General features: G+C 41.6%; 1 protein-coding gene across 1 annotated transcript in view; it reads left to right on the top strand.

Moving 5' to 3' along the window:
• Positions 1–20,931, top strand: part of LOC142296579 (uncharacterized) — a 152,242-nt gene that overhangs the window by 92,741 nt on the left and 38,570 nt on the right. Inside the window, exons 9-11 of the mRNA XM_075340358.1 lie at positions 12,061–12,215; positions 12,788–12,865; positions 20,694–20,883. Coding sequence (XP_075196473.1) covers positions 12,061–12,215; positions 12,788–12,865; positions 20,694–20,883 — 423 coding nt within the window. The remainder of the gene's footprint in view (positions 1–12,060; positions 12,216–12,787; positions 12,866–20,693; positions 20,884–20,931) is intronic.

Here is a 20,931-nt window from a genome sequence, read left to right as displayed (position 1 = left end):
GATTACTTTTTAATTGTAGAAATATTTATTAAATTAAATTAAAGGGGTTATTAGCCCCAGTTACAGGGAAAATGAAGTCTCCTGCCCGGCACTCCGTGATGACATGATCGCTGGATCTGTAGGTGGAAGCATCATCAGCGCTATTTTGTATGTCCAGCACTTTTTTAGCAACAGGGCCTTCTCTACAGGGAGTTCGGCTTTCTGACAGACATCTTCCCGCTTCTGTAGCTGTACAATACAATGCAGTGACATTTTAGAACCTTACTGAAGAATATAACGCAGACCAACATTTATCATCTATGGGTGGTCTAGAAGTGGTTAATGGGAATCTCTCAGCAGCTTTTTTACTATGTTAAGCGGGCTTTACACGCTACGATTTTCGCTAGAGCGATCTCGTTGGGGTCACGGATTTTGTGACGCACATCCGGCCGCTGTAGCAATGTCGTAGCGTGTGACTCCTAGGAGCGATTTTGGATCGTTGCAAAAACGTCCAAAATCGCTCCTCGTTGACATGGGGGTCCGCTGCCAGTTATCGCTGCTGTCGCAGGGGCGAAGTTGTTCCTCGTTCCTGCGGCAGCACACATCGCTACGTGTGACGCCGCAGGAACGAGGAACATCTCCTTACCTGCCTCCGGCCACAATGCGGAAGGAAGGAGGTGGGCGGGATGTTACGTCCTGCTCATCTCCGCCCCTCCGCTTTCATTGGGCGGCCGCTTAGTGACGTCGCTGTGACGCCGAACGGACTTAGAAAGGAGGCGGTACGCTGGTCACAGCGACGTCGCTATGCAGGTAAGTATGTGTGACGGGGGTGCCAGATTTTGTGCGCAGCGATATGCCCGTTTTGCACAAACGATGGGGGTGGGTACGCACGCTAGCGATATCGGGCCGGATATCGCAGCATGTAAAGCCACCCTAAGCTGAAGGCGGCATGCTACAAGGATTAACACAGAGAGTTCAGGGATGCCTGTCTTGTCAAGGTCCTATCTGTTGTTTAATTGCTATGTTAGTTTAAGAAGCAAAAAACAACAGGACTTATGATTGCTCAGTCTACAATGTCACTCCAGGCAGTCCGGCACTCCTTCTTCATCTTACTGTATATGTACAATTCAGATTGTGTCAGAAAGGCTGCACCCAGTAATCTAAGTGATACATTGTTGGATTCAGGATCACTTTGCCTATGGTATGCTGTTCTCAGATGAGCACTATACAACCTATAAAGGCCCTGTCACACGCAGCGATATTGCTAGTGATATCGCTAGCAAGCGTACCCGCCCCTGTCGTTTGTGTGTCACGGACAAATCGCTGCCCGTGGCGCACAATATTGTTAGGAGCCGTCACACGGACTTACCTGCCTAGCGACGTCACTGTGGCCGGCGAACCGCCTCTTTTCTAAGGGGGGCGGTTCATGCGGCATCACAGCGGCGTCACTAAGCGGCCGCCCAATAGAAGCGGAGGGGTGGAGATGAGCGGCCATAACATCCCGCCCACCTCCTTCCTTCCTCATTGCCGGCGGCCGCAGGTAAGCTGTAGTTCGTCGTTCCCGAGGTGTCACACATAGCGATGTATGCTGCCTAGGGGACGACGAACAACCTGTGTCCTCAACAATCAACGATTTAAAAAGGAACGACGTGTCAACGATCAATGATAAGTTGAGTATTTTCCATCGTTAACAGTCACTCGTTGGTGTCACACGCAACAACGCCGCTAACGATGCCGGATGTGCGTCACGGAATCTGTGACCCCGGCAATATATATCGTTACATACGTTGTTGCGTGTAACGGGGCCTTTAGTTGGACATAAAATGATAATGGTTGACAGAAAAATAGCAATAGAATTCTACAAAGAACAATCGGGACCACAAATGACAATAATAATTACAGTTATTTATTCCATCAAATTAAAACCATAAAAAAAAAAAGAAAAATGATAAGGGAAATGTAACAGAAAAAAAATCCACATAGCTAATACAGGTACTCTTCAAAAATACTAAATATGCACAATCAGCTGTGGAATGTTAATAAAGTGCAAGTGCAAGTGCATGGTCTCAGAGAATTGCTGCAAGCAAAAAACACAGTTCGGATACTAGATATACAAGTAGGTATAATGCTCCAGTGAGAGAGTATATATATTGCACAACAAGAACAAACTGCATTGATTTAAATCACATAGCAGAAATAAAATGCATTACACAAAGCTGGAAAGTGTCATTCAAGGGTTACAGCATAGAAATAAAGTGCAAGTTAAATCACCAATCGCCCCTCCGACAAAGCTAACACAAAATGCGACTTAGAGGTCTCCTCTGTGCTCTATACCATCTTCTTCCAGGAAATTTACTTTCTGCCACTCTGGTTCATGCAGTCTGCGTATTACGTTTGGATGTAATGCACTTGCACTTTATTTCTGTCACTGTGAGCTAAACTCATACAGTCTGCATATCACTGGCTCTATCTATATTTTGCACATATTTAACCCTTGGATGACACTTGTCAGCTCTGTGTAATACCCTTGCACTTTATTTCTATGTGGTATTTAACCCTTGGATGACACTTGTCAGCTCTGTGTATTACCCTTGCACTTTATTACCCTTGAATGACACTTGTCAGCTCTGTGTATTACCCTTGCACTTTATTTCTATGTGGTATTTAACCCTTGGATGACACTTGTCAGCTCTGTGTAATACCCTTGCACTTTATTTCTATGTGGTAACTATTTAACCCTTGGATGACACTTGTCAACTCTGTGTAATACCCTTTCACTTTATTTCTATGTGGTAACTATTTAACACTCGGATGACACTTGTCAGCTCTGTGTAATCAACTTGCACATTATTTCTATGTTGTCCTTTTTTAACCCTTGGATGACACTTGTCAGCTCTGTGTAATGCATTTTATCTCTGCCACTGTGGCTTAAATCAATGCAGTTTTTTCTTGTTATGCAGTATATATACTCTCTCACTGATGAATTATACCTACTTGTCTATCTAGTATCTGGACTGTGTTTCTTTACTTTATTAACATTCCATAATTGATTGTGCATATTTAGTATTTTTGACAATACCTGGATTATCTATGAGGATTTTTTTTACATTTTCTTTATCATTTTTCTTTTTTTATGGTTTTAAGTTGATAGAATAAATAAATGTAATTATTATTGTCATTTCTGTTCCCAGTTGTTCTCTCAGATGAGGTATCAAAAACCCGTTGATAGATTCCAGGAATCTGTCTCCAGGTTTTGTCACCTAATATGAGAGCAGCATAATGTGAGCATGTCACTTACTGGGCTGCTTAGTTTAGTTTTGATAAAATTACTGTATAATCAGCAGCAGATTATCATTAGAGGTCTACTTGGCGTGCTGCCAGGTAGTCCAGCATATTCATGAGTTCTGTATAACTGCCAGATCTACAGCAGAGAAAAACAGCTCAGTAAGTGACACCGCTGGAATCAGGTTCTCTGCCCCTACATTATGCCGCTCTCAGATGGGGGAGCAAAAACCTGATTACAGATTCCAATTAAGGCTCACAATTTATGGTTCATTGTTAGAAAAACATATAGAGGGGGCTCTATGATGAGCTATTGGCGAGCAAGCGGCCCTTACATTGCTCTTGCTGCCTGTGTCTACATCTAGTAGCAAAAGCCTTTTTCATCAAAAAGAATACATGAAATACCATATTCATCTTTTGTACCCTGGAAAACTTTTTCTATCCTCTGAACAGCACAGCAAAGTGTGCAGGGCGCCTTCTGCCACCTGGAGGGGCTTTGGCACCTGTGCCTGTTTACTCCTCCTGTCAGTGCCATACAGTCAGGATGTAAAGTGCAGAACAGACGTCACCAGTGTGCAGAACTAGACTGTCAGGGAATGTTTCTGGCGCAGCACATTCATTATGGCCTCACCCATGACATATCCAGTGAAGTCTGAAGAGCTTTCACGTGTTTGTTTACAAAAGAAAACCACATCCTGGAACCATACCTGGCAGGCAAGAGTGTGAGATTATAGCCCTGAGGAACAGGAGACGTCACCATCCGCCCGCTGAAATGGAGGAGAGTTCTCTTCATAACTTCACTGAACTCTTCTTACTTGCTGCAACATTTTCAAGAATTTCTTTGTTCTTCAGTTTTCTGTCATACAACCTCGCCTTGTGTTAGCTTAGAAAACGGAAAAAGCCCTTTACGCTACACCTCATTAATATCCCATAGATAATACCACGGATAAGGTTCCTGTATACATGTGCACTCCCTAGTAAACCTCTGCTGAGGACTCGTCATAAAAGCAGCAATGGTTAATTTTATATATATATATATATATATATATATATATATATATATATATATATATATATATTTATTTATCTCTTTACTAGAAGGTGGCCAGATTCTAACGTATGTAGGTTAGCAGATTGAATAATAAGGTAATGAATGGACTGGATGGGTTAAGTTTAATTTAGTATTCTTAGAATTGTTTATTGGTTATAAAATGACAAACAACAGAAGGAACAGTTTTAATAGATGAGTCTAATGTTTAATAATGTCCATGGCTTGTAATGAAAGAAGGCCATGAACAGTGTAAAGTTAAGTAAAAATATGCTGATGCTGTGATGTGGCCCAATGCTGGTATGATCCCCCATCGTGGTGCAGCCACCATCCTGACATGTGCCCCCATCCTGCGGGGTAATGTGTGCGGGGGGCGGAGTGCGGGAGGGGTGGAGCCGAGCGGGACCATGGCGCTGAGGACGTCAGTTGACGGGGACTGCATGGCTGGGGACAGGTGTGTGTGTGTGTTCAGTGTATACATTCGGAGGGCGGAGTGCGGGGGGCGGAGCCGAGCAGGCTAATGTGTGTGGGTGGCGGAGTGCGGGGGGTGTGGAACTGAGTGGCACTGAGGACGTCAGTGCTGGGGACTGCATGGCTAGAGACAGTTGACTATTCATGTGTGTGTGTGTGTCTGTTCAGTGTATACGTGCGGGGGGGAGGTGGAGCCGAGTGGGGTAATGTGTGCGGGGGCGGAGGCGAGCGTTGGGTATGTGTCGACTAGGTTGCCGGTGTGGGCTCCCGGGGGTGCAGCACTCACCGGGGAGTTAGGGCTCCATGTGGGTGCGGGGAAAAGTGTCGGGCGTTGTCCTGTCGGCCCGTAATTCGGGCTGTTCAGTTAGCTGAGCCATTGGTCGCAGGCTCTTTAGCGCACGCGGTGTGGCGACGGTTGTCACTGTAATTACGTCATTCTGGAGCAAGAGAGACAGACAGAAAGACAGACAGAATAAGGCAATTATATATAGATATGACCCAATTAATTCTATATAAAAAGGCCTGTTAGCTGCACATGTCTGCTGATCAGATCCCGCAGATCTGCATCTCCATGCAGAAAGACGCATTTTTTTTGCTAAGAGAGCCAGATTTGGTGCTGAAATTTTTACACCATATTCCTGCATCCAATCTACACCTCCTGGCAAAAAAATTAAATAAATAACTATTGCATCATAACACTTGGGGTGGTGTAAAAATGTCACCACCAAATCTGCATTTCTTGGCAAAAAAAATGGACGGTTTTGACGCCGTTTCGGTGCGGTTTTCTGCCAGGAGGTGCAAATTTGGTGCTGAAATCTGGTGCAGACATTTCAGCACCAAATTTGCTCCTCCTGACAGAAAACTGCGCCCAAAAGGCGTCAAAACTGTTTTTCTGCATTTTTTGGCCAAGAGATGCAGATTTGGTACTGGTATTTGTGTTTATTTCTTTTCACTTACAGATTAATAATGGGTGGGGTTCCCATAGACCCTCCCCATTATTAAGCTAGAGCTTAGTGGCAGTTATGGGTTCTTATTAACCCCTTATTACCCTGATAGACACTGGACCAGTGCAATTGGGATGAACCCGATAAAGTTCCGGGATTGTTGCATCTAATGGATTACTCTCTTCTTTCTGGTAGGCTTTTGACTGAGGGTCAGCCACGTTCACGGCTTAGCCAGTTCAGGGTCGGTTTGTTGTAACTGTACCAATTCGTCTTAGGGACATCCCTGTACTCTTTAGGATTGGAGTTCCTCTTCTGACCCTTGGGTGGCCACCAGGGCCATTGCGAATAGTCTGATGTCTGGGGTCTGATCTCCCTCCTGCTTTTCATCCACATCATGAGTTGGTTGCTCTGGATTTACTGTGGACAATGTGTCTGCATGGGTAACTCTCTGCCCTCGATCTATAGGTTATTCTGTACCCATATGTAGACATCCTGGCAATCCATTGCTGCTGCAGGGCACCCAGCTTGCATTTTACAGGTGTGTGAGGGGATGTTATAAGTCCACACATGGACTTCTGACTCCAAAAAGTACTCTGCAAACTTTTTCTTCATGGCCCACATAAGGTCTAACAGCTCTAGCTTAAAAGAGCTGTAGTTATCAGGGTTCTTCTCGGATTCTCTCACAGAATGACTAGCATTCACAATCACCCTCTCTCGTCCCTCCTGAACCATGGCCAACATTTTCCCCAAATCGTAGAGACTTCCATCTGTATTCAGGACAAAAGAGAGAAGTCAGCATATGCCAGGATATCAGTCAATACAATCTTTATCGATCAGAAGGTCTCCTCCTGCCTCAGGCCCTACTGAGTGGACCGACCCTTGTCACCTCCAGCTGTCTCCTTCAGTATTTCATGCGAAAGGACTGCAGTTTTGGCAAAGTCCTTAATAAACCGGTGATATTATTTGGACAGGTGCAGGAAGCCTCTGAACGTGGTAGGCGTAGGCCAGTTTTGCACAGCAACCACCTTCTCCTTTGTGGGATACACAGCTTCGCTGGAGACAGTATGCCCCAGGTACTCTCTTTTTGGAAAATATTACATTTTCAGGTTTTAGTCTTCAACCTGTGATTCTGAAGCTGCTCCAGTACCTGCCTAAGTCTGCTGACGTGCTCCTCGAAGGTGGCAGCAAAGATGATAATTTTACTGAGATACACTACAGTTCAAAAGTTTGGGGTCACCCAGACAATTATGCCTTTTCCATGAAATCATACTTTTATTTATCAAATAAGTTGCATAAGGAAATATAGATATATAGAAAATATAGTCCAGACATTGACATTGACTAGGCTAGAAATTATTTTTACTTGAAAGAAAACTTCTCTCCTTAAAACTTTGCTTTACGTACACCATGTTTGACAGATGGCATCAGGCACTCTTCCATCTTTTCAGTAGTTCTGTGTCTCACAAATGTTCTTCTGTGTGATCCAAACACCTCAAACTTCGATTCGTCTGTCCATGACACTTTTTCCAATCTTCCTCTGTCCAATGTCTGTGTTCTTTTGCCCATATTAATCTTTCCTTTTTATTAGCCAGTCTCAGATATGGCTTTTTCTTTGCCCTGAAGGCCAGAATCCTGGAGTTGCCTCTTCACTGTAGACGTTGACACTGGTGTTTTGCGGGTACTATTTAATGAAGCTGCCAGTTGAGGACCTGTGAGGCATTGATTTCTCAAACTAGAGACTCTAATGTACTTGTCTTGTTGTTCAGCAGAGCCTCTCACTTCTCTTCTACTCTGGTTAGAGCCTGTTTGTGCTCTCCTCTGAAGGAAGTAGTACACACCATTGTAGGAAATCTTCAGTTTCTTGGCAATTTCTTGCATGGAATATCCTTCATTTCTAAGAACAAGAATAGACTGTTGAGTTTCACATGAAAGTTCTCGTTTTCTGGCCATTTTGAGAGTTTAATGGAACCAACAAATGTAATGCTCCAGATGCTCAATTAGCTCAAAGGAAGGTCAGTTTTATAGCTTCTCTAATCAGTAAAACCATTTTCAGCTGTGCTAACATACTTGCACAAGGGTTTTCAAGGGATTTCTAAACATCCATTAGCCTTCTAACACAGTTAGCAAACACAATGTACCATTAGAACACTGGAGTGGTGGTTGTTATTAATGGGCCTCTATACACCTATGTAGATATTGCATTAAAAACTAGACGTTTGAAGCTAGAATAGTCATTTACCACATTAACAATTTATAGAGTGTACAGTCCATGACAGAAGTTCTGTCGCTTATCCATGTTATGTAAATAAAAGCTTATAACCTGACTTTAAATTCATCCATTGGTTTCATAAATTACTCTTTTGAAAGCTGAAACCCTCCAAAATTTGGTTTAGGTTATGAAAATAAAGTTGCTGCAAAGCTGAAATATTGATCATTTAATAATCACAGAAAGGTCAGATTTTGGCAAGACAAAAGTTTTGTCGCCCACAGAAAGTAATGTGAAATTCAAACAAATAATTAACTTCCAAAACAAAGATATGTTGCATAACATTGGTGAATGAAGTTGTGGTGCTATTAGAGCCATATTTAATATTTTGCGTGACTTCCATGAGCTTGAAGGACTGCATCCATGCGGTTCAACAATGGTTCATACAATTTATTGATGAAGTCTTCAGGAATAGTAAAGAATGCAGTCTTATATGCCTCCCAGAGTTCATCTTGATTCTTTGGTTTTGTCTTCTGAGCTTCCTCTTTCATCCTACCCCAAACATGCTCAATGATGTTCATGTATGGTGACTGGGCTGGACCGTCCTTGAGCACCTTGATCTTCTTTGCCAGGAGGAACTTTGTTGTAGAGATGGATGCATGAGATGGAGCACCATCCTGCTGCAGAATTTGACTCCTTTTATGATTGGGAATGTAAGAGGTAGCTAATACTTCTTGATATTTTAGACAATTGATATTGCTTTCCACCTTGCAAATGTTTTGCACACCCCCATACTGAATGTAACCCCAAACCATGATCTTTCCACCACCAAACTTAACTGTTTTCTGCATACAGGCTCCAGTAGGTCTCCTGAAGTATTTGAGATGGCTGTGATGTAATTCAACTGAAGATTCATCAGAGAAATCCACCTTCTGCCACTTATCCAGCGTCCATCTCTTTAGCAGGCTGTGGGACTTGGCAAATGCCACACGATTTTTTATTTTAATTGCCTTGTGTTTAGTGCTGGCTTCTGGGCACTAATTTGACCATGGAGGCCATTTTTAGACAGAATCCTACAAGCTGTTCTAGTTGACACAGGGACTTGAGGTGACCAGGCCTTTTGGAGCTCTGCTGCAGTGGAAGAGGGGCTGGCTTTGGATTTTCTAACCAACAAACATTCCTCCTGAGCAGTTGTCTTGCGGGGTCTGCCGGACCTGGGCTTGTCAAAAACATCTCCGGTCTATTCAAATCTTTTTTTAATTTTTTGTACTCAATGCTGAGGTGCCAGCCACCTCTGCAGTGGATCTGTTCTTCAGCCTCTGGATAATCAAGGCTTTGTTCGTAGGGTGGATTTTTGGCATGTTGTCAGAGGTCAAGTTGCAGTTCAACTGAAGGTTTGGGGTGCTGGGTTTTTTTTATACCCACCCATTAATTACCCGATCATTTAGTGAGCACAGGTGAGGATGTAAACTAGGATTGGGTGCATTATATGACAAGGTGACAAAACTTTTGTCTTGACAAAATCTGACCCTTCTGTGTTCCTTAAATGATCAATATTTCAGCTTTGCAGAAACTTTATTTTCATAACTTAAACCAAATTTGGGAGGGTTTCATCTTTCAAAAGAGTAATTTATGAAACCAATGGATGATTTTAAAGTCAAGTTATAAGTTTTTATTTCCATAACATGGATAAGCGATAGAACTTCTGTCAGGGACTGTATTTTTGTTTAATTTAATTGAAAAAAAAATGTGCTTTCCTTTCAAAAATAAGGAAATATCTAAGTGACCCTAAACTTTTGAACTGTAGTGGATATCAAGGTTGCCTTGAAGTTTAATTTTCCTAGACATCTTTCCATTAGGCATTGGAATGTCACGGGGGCATTGGTAAGCCCGCATGGCATCTGGTTGAACTCGAATAACTCCGTGGGGCGTATTAAAGCAGTTTTTTGCAAATCTTGTTCAGCTATGTGTACCTGCCAGTAACCAGTAGCCTTATTAAGAGAGGATAAGTATTTAGCTTTTCCCAGGGCAAGCAGTGACTCTTCGATCCTTGGCAGGGGATATGAGTCCTGAACAGGCGTTCAACCAGTGGTAGTCTACGCAGAATCTTAGTGTTCCGTCCTTCTTTCAGACCAACACAATAGGTGCAGCCTAGGGACTCTGAAATCACCCCATTCCGCAGTATATTTGACAATATGTCTTTCACCTCTTGTACATCTGAGACGGGATCTGTTTTTACCTTTCCCGGCTAGGGATGGTATTTCCTGTTGGGATTTCGTGTTTAATGGTGTTGTGTCCCCACTTAACACTAGAAGTCCCAGAAATTTCGAGCTCGCCCCTGAAGTCCCGAAAGAGGGTCAAATGACCCTTAAGGCCACTTTACACACAGAGATAAATCTTTGGCAGATCTGTGGTTGCAGTGAAATTATGGACATATTGTTCCATTTGTACACAGCCACAAACCTGGCACTGATTGTCCACAATTTCACTGCAACCACAGATCTGCCACAGATTTATCTCTGTGTGTAAAGTGGCCTTTAGTCCAAACTGAATAGAACTAACTAAAAACTAAATGGCTAAACTCAATGGAAAACAACAACCTCCTGTGGTGCGACAGTAATGGCCTTAATTACAGAACAAAAGATGGTGATTATAGGATGTTAGCTAAAATCCTTCAGGTCATTCGACCCGTCTCTGGGTTCCAAAGGTAGAAATGTTAAATGACCCCTCTCTGGGACTTCTAGTGTTAAAGGCAATTGAAGGTAGGCAGTTGGGCAGTGGTGTGAGGAGTCTTACCTTCGTTTCCACTAGGTGAGGCAGACAAGACCAGAGCACTCCAGGGTGGAAGGAATCAAATCTGCACACGATGGGATGAACAACAGTGTTTATTTTCCTCCATTAATGAAAACATTCAGCAGTACAGTGGTCCAAGTGGCTGTTACTTAGGTAGTCTTCTGATGATTGCCCCTAGACCTGCTACTGGTCAAAAACTTTGCCTTTCATAAGCCCAAAGGAGAGGGATGTGATCCTCACATGTGCACTGACTAAAACTAAAATGGATGCCAGGATGTGAGTTCACATATAGGGCTGAAAACACTCCCACAGGCTGGACTAAAAAGAATAAGGGGAATAGAAGGGCCTGACCAGTAGGTGGCAGCAGAGGACAAGCATGAAACATAAACAACATAAGACATTGTGGATATAACATAAGGTAACAGTTGTAAAGAAAACAGGTAGGAACAGCACACATGGCTCTGGGGTAGCCGAAGTCGTCATCATGGTGGGTAAGCACCTCCTGATATTGTCTCAGAAACTCTTTGACTTTCCCCACTTGTTGAGGTGAGAACTCCATCAGATTGGCTTCCATCTGCTCCTGGATGTCCCAACAGGCTGTCTCCTCACCCCCTGGTGTTTTTCTTCTTCCACTGGTGTCAGTTTTATAGCATCCGACCTGGTGAGATTTTCTGGCATTACATACACTTGGGCCACCTCCTTTTTAGGGGTTAGCTCCAAACGTGTTCTACTAAGTTTCAGGCACCTCACCAGCACTTGTCCTTGATGCACAGTGGCCAGCGTACAGGCAACCAAGAGTCTGAGTATCTCTTCTCCTCCTTCTGTGGGTTCGATCTGCAACCAGGAAGCTGGGAGGCAATGGAGTAGTGCAATGTGGACCACAGAAGATGTTTAAACCCCGTTTAATTCTGAATCCTTAAATAATATATTTGACAATACATTTTTGAAACCAAACTATCCTTCAGAGTTGCATGTTCATGCTTAGTTTTCTTTTTTTGCAGTTTTTCCATGTGGTGATATAGCTAAAACCAGGAGATCAAAAAAGAACAATATTAAATCTATTGTTATACTTTTCTTCCCTTTATAATTTACTCCTACTTTTGGCTAAAAGACTCATAAAAAATGGCACTAAAACGATAAAGTTTGAAGACCTACATAATAATTGTATATAAAAAAATTATAGAATATAATAATTCTAATTGTATAAATAATAATAATAATAATAATAATAATATTAATAACAATAATAATAACAATAATAACAATATTTTTCGTTGCAGAATATAATGAAATTCAATAAATATAAATAGGATAACTTTTAAATTCTGCTCACACAGGAGCTGAATATAACAAACTGCAGCGGAGAGATGTTTAGAGGAGACACAGTTTTGTCCTATGCCGGTAATTTCTGCTCCCGACTAACATCAGTGGACATAAGCTGGACTGGGGCCACTGATAAAGGCATCATTTCTCTTACACAGGCCTGCGTATGGTAAGAACTGATAGTAGGGGATTTACATTAAAGTTCCTATAGTGGAATCAGAAGCAGAGGACTAAGAAAAGACTTTTTTTTCCGAGACTTCTAACTAAAAACAAACATATCAGACTTAATGTTAGAATTTTAGTTACTGTAGTCTGTTCAAAGTTTTTAATATTTCCTCAGTGTTAAAAAGAATCTGTCACCAGGTTTTTTCTCCTCCATCTGAGAGCAACATAACGTAGGGGCAGAGACCCTGATTCCAATGATGTGTCACTTACTGAGCTGTTTGCTCTTATTTTGATAAAATCAATGTTTTTTCTGCTGCAGATCTAGCAGTCATACAGAGCTCCTGAATATGCTGGACTACCTGGCAGCAGGGCAAGTAGTCCTCTAATGATAATCTACTGCTGATTAAAGAGTGATTTTATCAAATATATAATAATAACATTTTAGGAACTTTTACTATATTCATTTACTCTGTGGTACATGTGAAAAGAGTCATTATGATTATAATACAGTAATTACTCCATAAAGATTTTTTTTATTTGATTTATTTTCTTATTTATTTTTTTACATCCACTTAGCTTGCAGAGTCTATCAATGAATGGCTGTAACATCACAGATATTGCGATGACCGCTGTTTTGAATAGGCATAGTAAAAGGTAAGAATAAGCTAATTTTGCTTTTGGTCCTAAAATGGCTATAACTTGCTGGAAATTTATTTGGTGAATCGGGATGGGCTAAGGCTGAATAAAAGATATGTGTCAAATTAATTGTTTTGTAATTATAATTTTTGTTTTAAGTGATTTTCCACTTTCACAAAAGTGGTGCACAAACAATTGCATAACTGTAAATCATCAAAAACATAAAATACACTCTCCGCTGCACCGCTGACTCGATCTCTGTGTTATGGCAGTACCGGTGACTTCGTGGTTAGGGATTAGGGTTCGCACACACTTACAAAAAATATACATACATGTATAAAAAATCGGTCCTATTTTCATCCAGAAAAGATAGATAAGTAAAATCTGTGATTTTGTCTGGCCTAGCATCTGTATGACATGCGTTGTTTTTTTTTCTCAGCAGCTATTAATCAACCATCATTTACAGTGTTCTATGCAAAAGAATGGTAATGTATTCATAAAAATTAGACAGCATATGGATGGACCGATTTTTTTCTCGCACCCATTGACTTGCATTGGCGAGTTTTGGGCATTTGGCAACTATACTCAGCATACTGCGATTTTTTTTTCCTCAGGCTGAATACAGCTGAAGAAAAATTTGCAGATTTGCACTGCCTCATTGAATAACATTTTTTCACGGATTGCACTCGCCTGTTTTATATGCTAGTGGGAACGAGGCCATACAGCGATCACGACCTATCCTATTTTGAAATGGTGCAAGCCACTGAGCTCAATGTATATTGTGAATTTGAGGTATAACTATGAAGAAATAAAGAGGTACAGATATCTACAGCAAATGTTTGTGTAGGAACTATTGAAAGACCTGGCGGTATACAAGTGCATCTTAATAAATTAAAATATCATCAAAAAGTTAATTTATTTCAATAATTCAATTCAAAAAGGGAAACATACAGTATATTATATAGTCATTACAAACAGAGGGATCTATTTCAAGTGTTTATTTCTGTTAATGTTGATGATTATGGCTTACAGCCAATGAAAACCCAAAAGTCATTATCTCAGAAAAGTAAAATAATTACCACAAAACACCTGCAAAGGCTTCCTAAGCGTTTTCAGAAAATGAGATGCACTGTCATGATGCATTCAAAAAGCACATAACAAAAGATGCCCTGTGTGAATATAGCCTTACAGAGAGTCTGCTCTGAAGCCTTTTTTAGTTAGAAGGCCTGTTTTGTGTTTATTTAGGGAGTTTGATCTGTATTTAATTACAGTCTAGCTTCTATTTAACAAGTCTGAGGTGGGCTCTGCATTTGTTTAGGCTTAGGATCTGAGATTTGTTAATTTAGGGGTCTGGTCTACAGTCATGGCCAAAAGTTTTGAGAATGACACCAAAATTATATTTGCACATGATCTGTTGCCCTCTGGTTTTTAATTGTGTTTGTCTGATGTTTACATCACATAAAGAAATATAATTGAAATCATATTATGAGTACCAAAAGGTTATATTGACAGTTAGAATGAGTTAATGCAGCAAGTCAATATTTGCAGTGTTGACCCTTCTTCTTCAGGACCTCTGCAATTCTCCCTGGCATGCTCTCAATCAACTTCTGGACCAAATCCTGACTGATAGCTGTCCATTCTTGCATAAGCAATGCTTGCATTTTGCCAGAATTTGTTGTTTTTTGTTTGTCCACCCGTCTCTTGATGATTGCCCACAAGTTCTCAATGGGATTAAGATCTGGGGAGTTTCCAGGCCATGGACCCAAAATCTCTATGTTTTGTTCCATGAGCCATTTAGTGATCACCTTTGCTTTATGGCAAGGTGCTCCATCATGCTGGAAAAGGCATTGTTGGGCGCCAAACTGCTCTTGGACAGTTGGGAGAAGTTGCTCTTGGAGGACATTCTGGTACCAGTCTTTATTCATGGCTGTGTTTTTAGACAAGACTGTGAGTGAGCCGATTCCCTTGGCTGAGAAGCAACCCCACACATGAATCGTTTCAGGATGCTTAACAGTTGGCATGAGACAAGACTGGTGGTATCGCTGACCTCTTCTTCTCCTAATAAGCTGTTTCCAGATGTCCAAAACAATCGAAAAGGGGATTCATCTGAGAAAATGACTTTACCCCAGTCCTCAGCAGTCCACTCCCTGTACCTTTTGCAGAATATCAGTCGGTCCCTGATGTTTTTTCTGGATAGAAGTGGCTTCTTTGCTGCCCTCCTTGAAACCAGGCCTTGCTCAAAGACACACCAGCTTGCTGCCATTGCTGAGCTAGCTCGGCACTGCCGGTAGTCCGATCCCACAGCTGAAACAGTTTTAAGATACGGTCCTGGCGTTTGCTGGTCCTTCTTGGGCGCCCTGGAGCCTTTTTGGCAACAATGGAAGCTCTCTCCTTGAAGTTCTTGATGATGCGATAGATTCTTGACCGAGGTGCAATCTTTGTAGCTGCGATACTCTTCCCCGTTAGGCCATTTTTGTGCAGAGCAATGATGGCTGCACGTGTTTCTTTAGAGATAACCATGGTTAACTGAAGAGAAACAATGATACCAAGCACCAGCCTCCTTTTAAAGTGTCCAGTGGTGTCATTCTTACTTAATCATGACTGATTGATCGCCAGCCCTGTCCTCATCAACACCCACACCTGTGTTAATGGAACAATCACTAAAACAATGTTAGCTGCTCCTTTTAAGGCAGGAATGCAATGATGTTGAAATGTGTTTTGGGCGTTAAAGTTCATTTTCTTAGCCAATATTGACTTTGCAAGTAATTGCTGTTAAGCTGATCACTCTTTATGACATTCTGGAGTATATGAAAATTGCCATTAGAAAAACTTAAGCAGTAGACTTTGTAAAAATTAATATTTGTAGCATTCTCAAAACATTTGGCCATGATTGTACTGTATGTTTATTTAGGATCCGTAGTTATTGGGGGGAATAGTTCTGTGTATACTATATTATCTGTCTGTTCTGGGCTTTTTATTTTTTCTAGAGTAATGATGGATACACACAATTCCTAATTGCAAAATAGTAGGTCAGTAGTGTTGTTGGCACAACTTATGTAAATATAGGTTAAAAGTTAATTGTTGACTATAGTGGTGAATAAGTCTAGGTGTGTGTAAATGTTGTATGGGTGTGCTTGGCATTATGGATATTCATCTGTGATTATACAAATGTATTAGTGACTGTACACTTATCCCTGGCCATTTATATGGATGGATTCCAGCACTCAAAACTCCCGCAAGCCTAGCTGTGGACCAGTTATTGGGGATCAAGACAGAGTGACAAGGAGGGACGTCAAATTAACCCATTTATCAACCACTGGAGTTGAGGGAAAGCAGTTTTCAGAGTTTTCAGGCAGCATAATACAAAAACAGCATAATACAAAATTTTCTAACTGTACACAATGGTTGTAGGAGTAAACTAATATAGGTTTACACACTATATATGCATACAGTATATATATATATATATATATATATATATATATATTAGTGCTGAGCCAAGGGTTCTTAAACTTGCACAGGTTAACAGACGTGTAAAAGAGCATTACATACAGGCATGATCCGTTATATAGCTGAATTGCAACCAAGCGCACTGAAAACAGTAAATAGTCAATTATTTCGTTTTTCATTATCTTATCTCAAATAAATATTATTGTATTTTTTTTATTGAACTATTCCAATAAAGTAAGGAATTCAAGGCATTTATATTGTTGACTCAGCTAGATATATCTATTAAGGAAGGATTCAGATGCCCTCTCCCCACAAAGGACCATTGATTACTTGATGTATTTTTCTGTTTGTGCTTTCACATACTTGTACCACTCTCCAGTCTTTTTGATGAGAAGTGTTGCTGACTCATTGCTATTCTCTCCATGTCTATCTGGTCAGTTGTATGTATTCTTTCATTGGATGGCTTTCAGTATAAAGTACACAAGTTAGATATGTAGTTCATCCAGATTCACATCATTTGGTTATGCTGTTCGGCATTCAGATCAACATTTGGCTACTGATTATTAATTGGACACTAATTAATTGAATATTTATGTTAAATCACAGACATCAGCCATTATACACTAAAGACCTGTGATGCTTATGCCCTAAATACGTCTTATCGCTTTAACCCGCAGCTTCGCAGTTTAGGAGTTATTTAATTTTGTCCTTGGTGCTACCAGGTGGTAAAGAAAAGTAAAAGAAATATCTCTAGGGCTCTATGATAGTGAAAGAGCTAATGGAAGGCTACCTAGGTTTAATTGTGCCATTGCTGCTGTTTAGATATTTAAAAACCTCTCCAGGCTCCGTCACCAGAATCAATCGCACTTAATGATATGTAGAATGGATTTGGTAAGCAAATTAAAAAAGGCAAATATCATATGGCAAAATTTCTCAATAGTCTAATGCAGTGTTTCTCAACTCCAGTCCTCAAGACCCACCAACAGATCATGTTTTCAGGTTTTCCTCAATCAGGTTTTCAGGCTTTCATTAATGTTGCACAGGTGATGGAATTATTCCTTGTCTAATATTGAGGAAAACCTGAAAACATGATCTGTTGGTGGGTCCTGAGGACTGGAGTTGAGAAACACTGGTCTAATGGATTACACCAGTGCCATTATTTTCTAAAGGCAGCTTGTAGTAATTATATTAGGGCTATTGTTTCCTAGGGGAAAATCCAAGCAATCATGCCAGCGCCATTGTTACATGGAGCCATCTTGGCGGAATAACACCGGCACCATAATTGCATAGAGACAGCTTGGCGCAATCAGATCAATGCCATTGTTGCCTAGAGGCAGCTTTGTGCATTCATAATGGTACAATTGTCACCTATGGACAGCTTGACACAATTAGACCAGTGACATAGTTGCCTAGAGGCAGCTTAATGCAGTCATATCAGTGACATTGTTGCACAGAAGAAGATTGCCACAATAACACCAGTGCCATTGTCACCTAGAGGCAGCTTGGAGCACTCAGACCAATGCAATTGTTGCTTAGAGGCAGCTTTGGGCATTCACAATGGTGCCATTGTCACCTTTGGACAGGTTGGTATAATTAGACCAGTGACATGGTTGCCTATAGGCATCTTAAAGGGAACCTGTCATCAGAAATTTAGCTTGAAACCTAAAAGTTTCCCCCTCTGCAGCTCCTGGGCTGCATTCTAGCAAGGTTCCTGTACTTTTTGTGGTCCCTTTTAAACCAAATTAAATACTTTATAAACTTGTACCTTTTGCTATGTAAATTTTGTAAATCGTCCATGGGGGCGGGCTCTCTGCTGACCGTTGCTATCCCTCCTGCACATTGACGCCGTCCCCCCACGCTCCATTTCATCCATCAGGACGCCGCCCACTGCGCCCGAGGTGCCGCCCACGCCAGGATCGCTGGTGACGTGTCTCACAAGCACGAGATTATGGGCAGCGCTGTGATTCCATCGTAAGTGCCCGCCCATAATCTCATGGACGCGCTTTCCCCCACTGCCTCCAGCGTTCTGCGCAAGCGCTCGCCGGCCAAATGACCTGACGTCACCTCCTTCCCATCTTACCCTGCAGCAGGGCAAGATGGGAAAGAGGTGACGTCAGGTCATCTGGCCAGCAAGCGCTTGCGCAGAACGCTGGAGGAAGAGGGGAAAGTGCGGTCACGAGGTTATGGGTGGCACTTGCTGATGACACTCACAGCGCCGCCCGTAACCTCGTGTCTGCGCAAAACATCACCAGCGGTCACACGTGCACACAGTGTACAGTCCCGCTACAGTCGCACAGCGCATGCGCGGGACCACGGGCACCCAGGGGCGGCGTCCTGCGATATGAAATTCAGCATTGGGGGGCAGCGTAAATCTGCTGGAGGAACAGCAACGGTCAGCAGAGAGCCCGCCCCATGGATGATTTACAAAATTTACATAGCAAAAGGTACAAGTTTATAAAGTATTTAATTTGGTTTAAAAGGGGCCACAAAAAGTACAGGAACCTTGCTAGAATGCAGCCCACGAGCTGCAGAGGGGGAAAATTTTAGGTTTCAAGCTAAATTTCTGATGACAGGTTCCCTTTAATGCAATCAGACTAGTGCCATTGTTGCCTAGAGGCAGCTTGGAGCACTCAGATCAATGCCATTGTTGCTTAGAGGCAGCTTTATGCATTCACAATGATGCCATTGTCACCTATAGACAGCTTAACATAATTAGACCAGTGACATGGTTGCCTATAGGCATCTTAATGCAATCAGACTAGCGCCATTGTTGCCTAGAAGCAGCCTTGCATATTCACATTGGTGCCATTGTCACCTATAGACAGCTTGACACAATTAGACCAGTGCCATGGTTGCAGAGAGGCAGCTTGATGCAATCAGGTTGGATAAAAGCACTAGCCATTGTATGCGTTTGTGACAATAATATCCTAGTGTATAACAGGCCGTAAAGTGAGTGTATCACCATAAAATCATATATTGTTGAATCAGGTTTTTGTGTACATGTATTTTTTTATCTTGGCTATCTTTTTCTGCTCACATTACAATTTTTAATAATAAAAAAATGAACCCCCCCCAACTAGTGATCATGCAATTCTCATGCTAAACTCATGCATCCCGTTATTTCAGGAAGAGTGTATCATGAGAGGCAGGATTACAAGGCATTATTACAATGACAGTTAACATTGCTATACACAGCTGATTACAAAGGATCCACCAATTACAATAGGCGAGGTCACAGCTGACCCTGCTCCCCTTCCCTTCACAATAACCTTTGCACATGCTCCTTAGGCTCTTCAATACAAAGTATAGGGCCGGGATTCAACCATTATAGCTATGTACATGTGTTATTTCTAAAACAATAAGGCCACATACATGAGTATTTGGTGAGTCCTTTACCTCAGTTATTGTAGCTAAAACCAGGAGTGGAACAGTCAGGGGAAAAGTATAATAGACACACGGCACCACTCCTGTATTTATTATCTACTCCTGGATTTGGCTTATAAATACTGAAGTAAAAAACTCACTTATGGTGAGTGCGCGGGCGGTCTTTGACCTTTCCTCATGCCTGTGCATTACAGTACTTTGGTCTGCCCTCAGAAGGGCAGAGAAAAGTGTGCGTGCGCAAGAGTGCAACAGAGGCCTCTCTGTGGTTGATGTAGGACATGTCATCCACACGGAGCTGGGAGGGAGGATATAAGAGAGGAGGCGCCAGACCGCGACCAGCGACGCCCATCGGACTGGACCGCCCTGCAGGTGAGTATAATAAAAGCTGTTTTTTATGTTATACAGACCGGCCCGGGTACTTATATACAGCACGTATATAACAGCTTACTGGTGGTGGTCTCAGCTTATAGGGGACAATTTTGGTCACAGGTTCCCTTTAAAGTAATAATGTTGGACTTGCTGCAAAATGCTTTAAAAATGGCGCATGTCATATGTGTCTAAATGCTAAAAAATAACACAAAATGTTCCTAAATTCTGGCACAAAACATGATAAATTCCCTCATTGTTATTTTTATATTTAGAACTGCAGAAACCATCACTTACACAATTTTTCCATACTAATACATTTGGATGTCTTGTCTTAGGAGGGCCACCTTTGGTTGCATATCATAGTAATACCTTATCGGGAAGTAGTCTAAAAATGACACATGGAGATTGATTTGCCACACATTGTTCATCATGTCCTAACAGTGCATGCACAGGAAAACTGAGAAAAAGAAAGGAAGAATAATGTAATATGATGTAATAAACAGTAAAATTTGATTTGCCTCCTGTCTCCATGTGAATAAGACGCTGATCAACTAAAATCAAAATCACTATCAATCCCTTGAAAAAAAAATATTTTGGAGAACACTTGACATTCAGTATTATTACATGTTTTTGTGTTTTGCAGTCTTCATAAATTAGAATTATTCGGATGCCATACTCTTACAGCAAAATGCTTAATATCTGTGGCTGCGGAATGTGTAAATCTGGAGCACCTGAATATTGGTAGGATTCCAAAAGCCACTGATGTGTGCCTGGCAAAGATAGCGTCTAATTTACACAAGATCGCCACATTGAATCTGACAGGCCTGAATGTGGTAAGATTTTACCTTTCATCCCAGTGTTTATTTCTATATCTGATCATA

This window comes from Anomaloglossus baeobatrachus, chromosome 1, assembly GCF_048569485.1.
Source record: "Anomaloglossus baeobatrachus isolate aAnoBae1 chromosome 1, aAnoBae1.hap1, whole genome shotgun sequence".
Classification (NCBI taxonomy): Eukaryota; Metazoa; Chordata; class Amphibia; order Anura; family Aromobatidae; genus Anomaloglossus; species Anomaloglossus baeobatrachus.
This window is presented reverse-complemented; position numbering and strand designations above follow the sequence as displayed.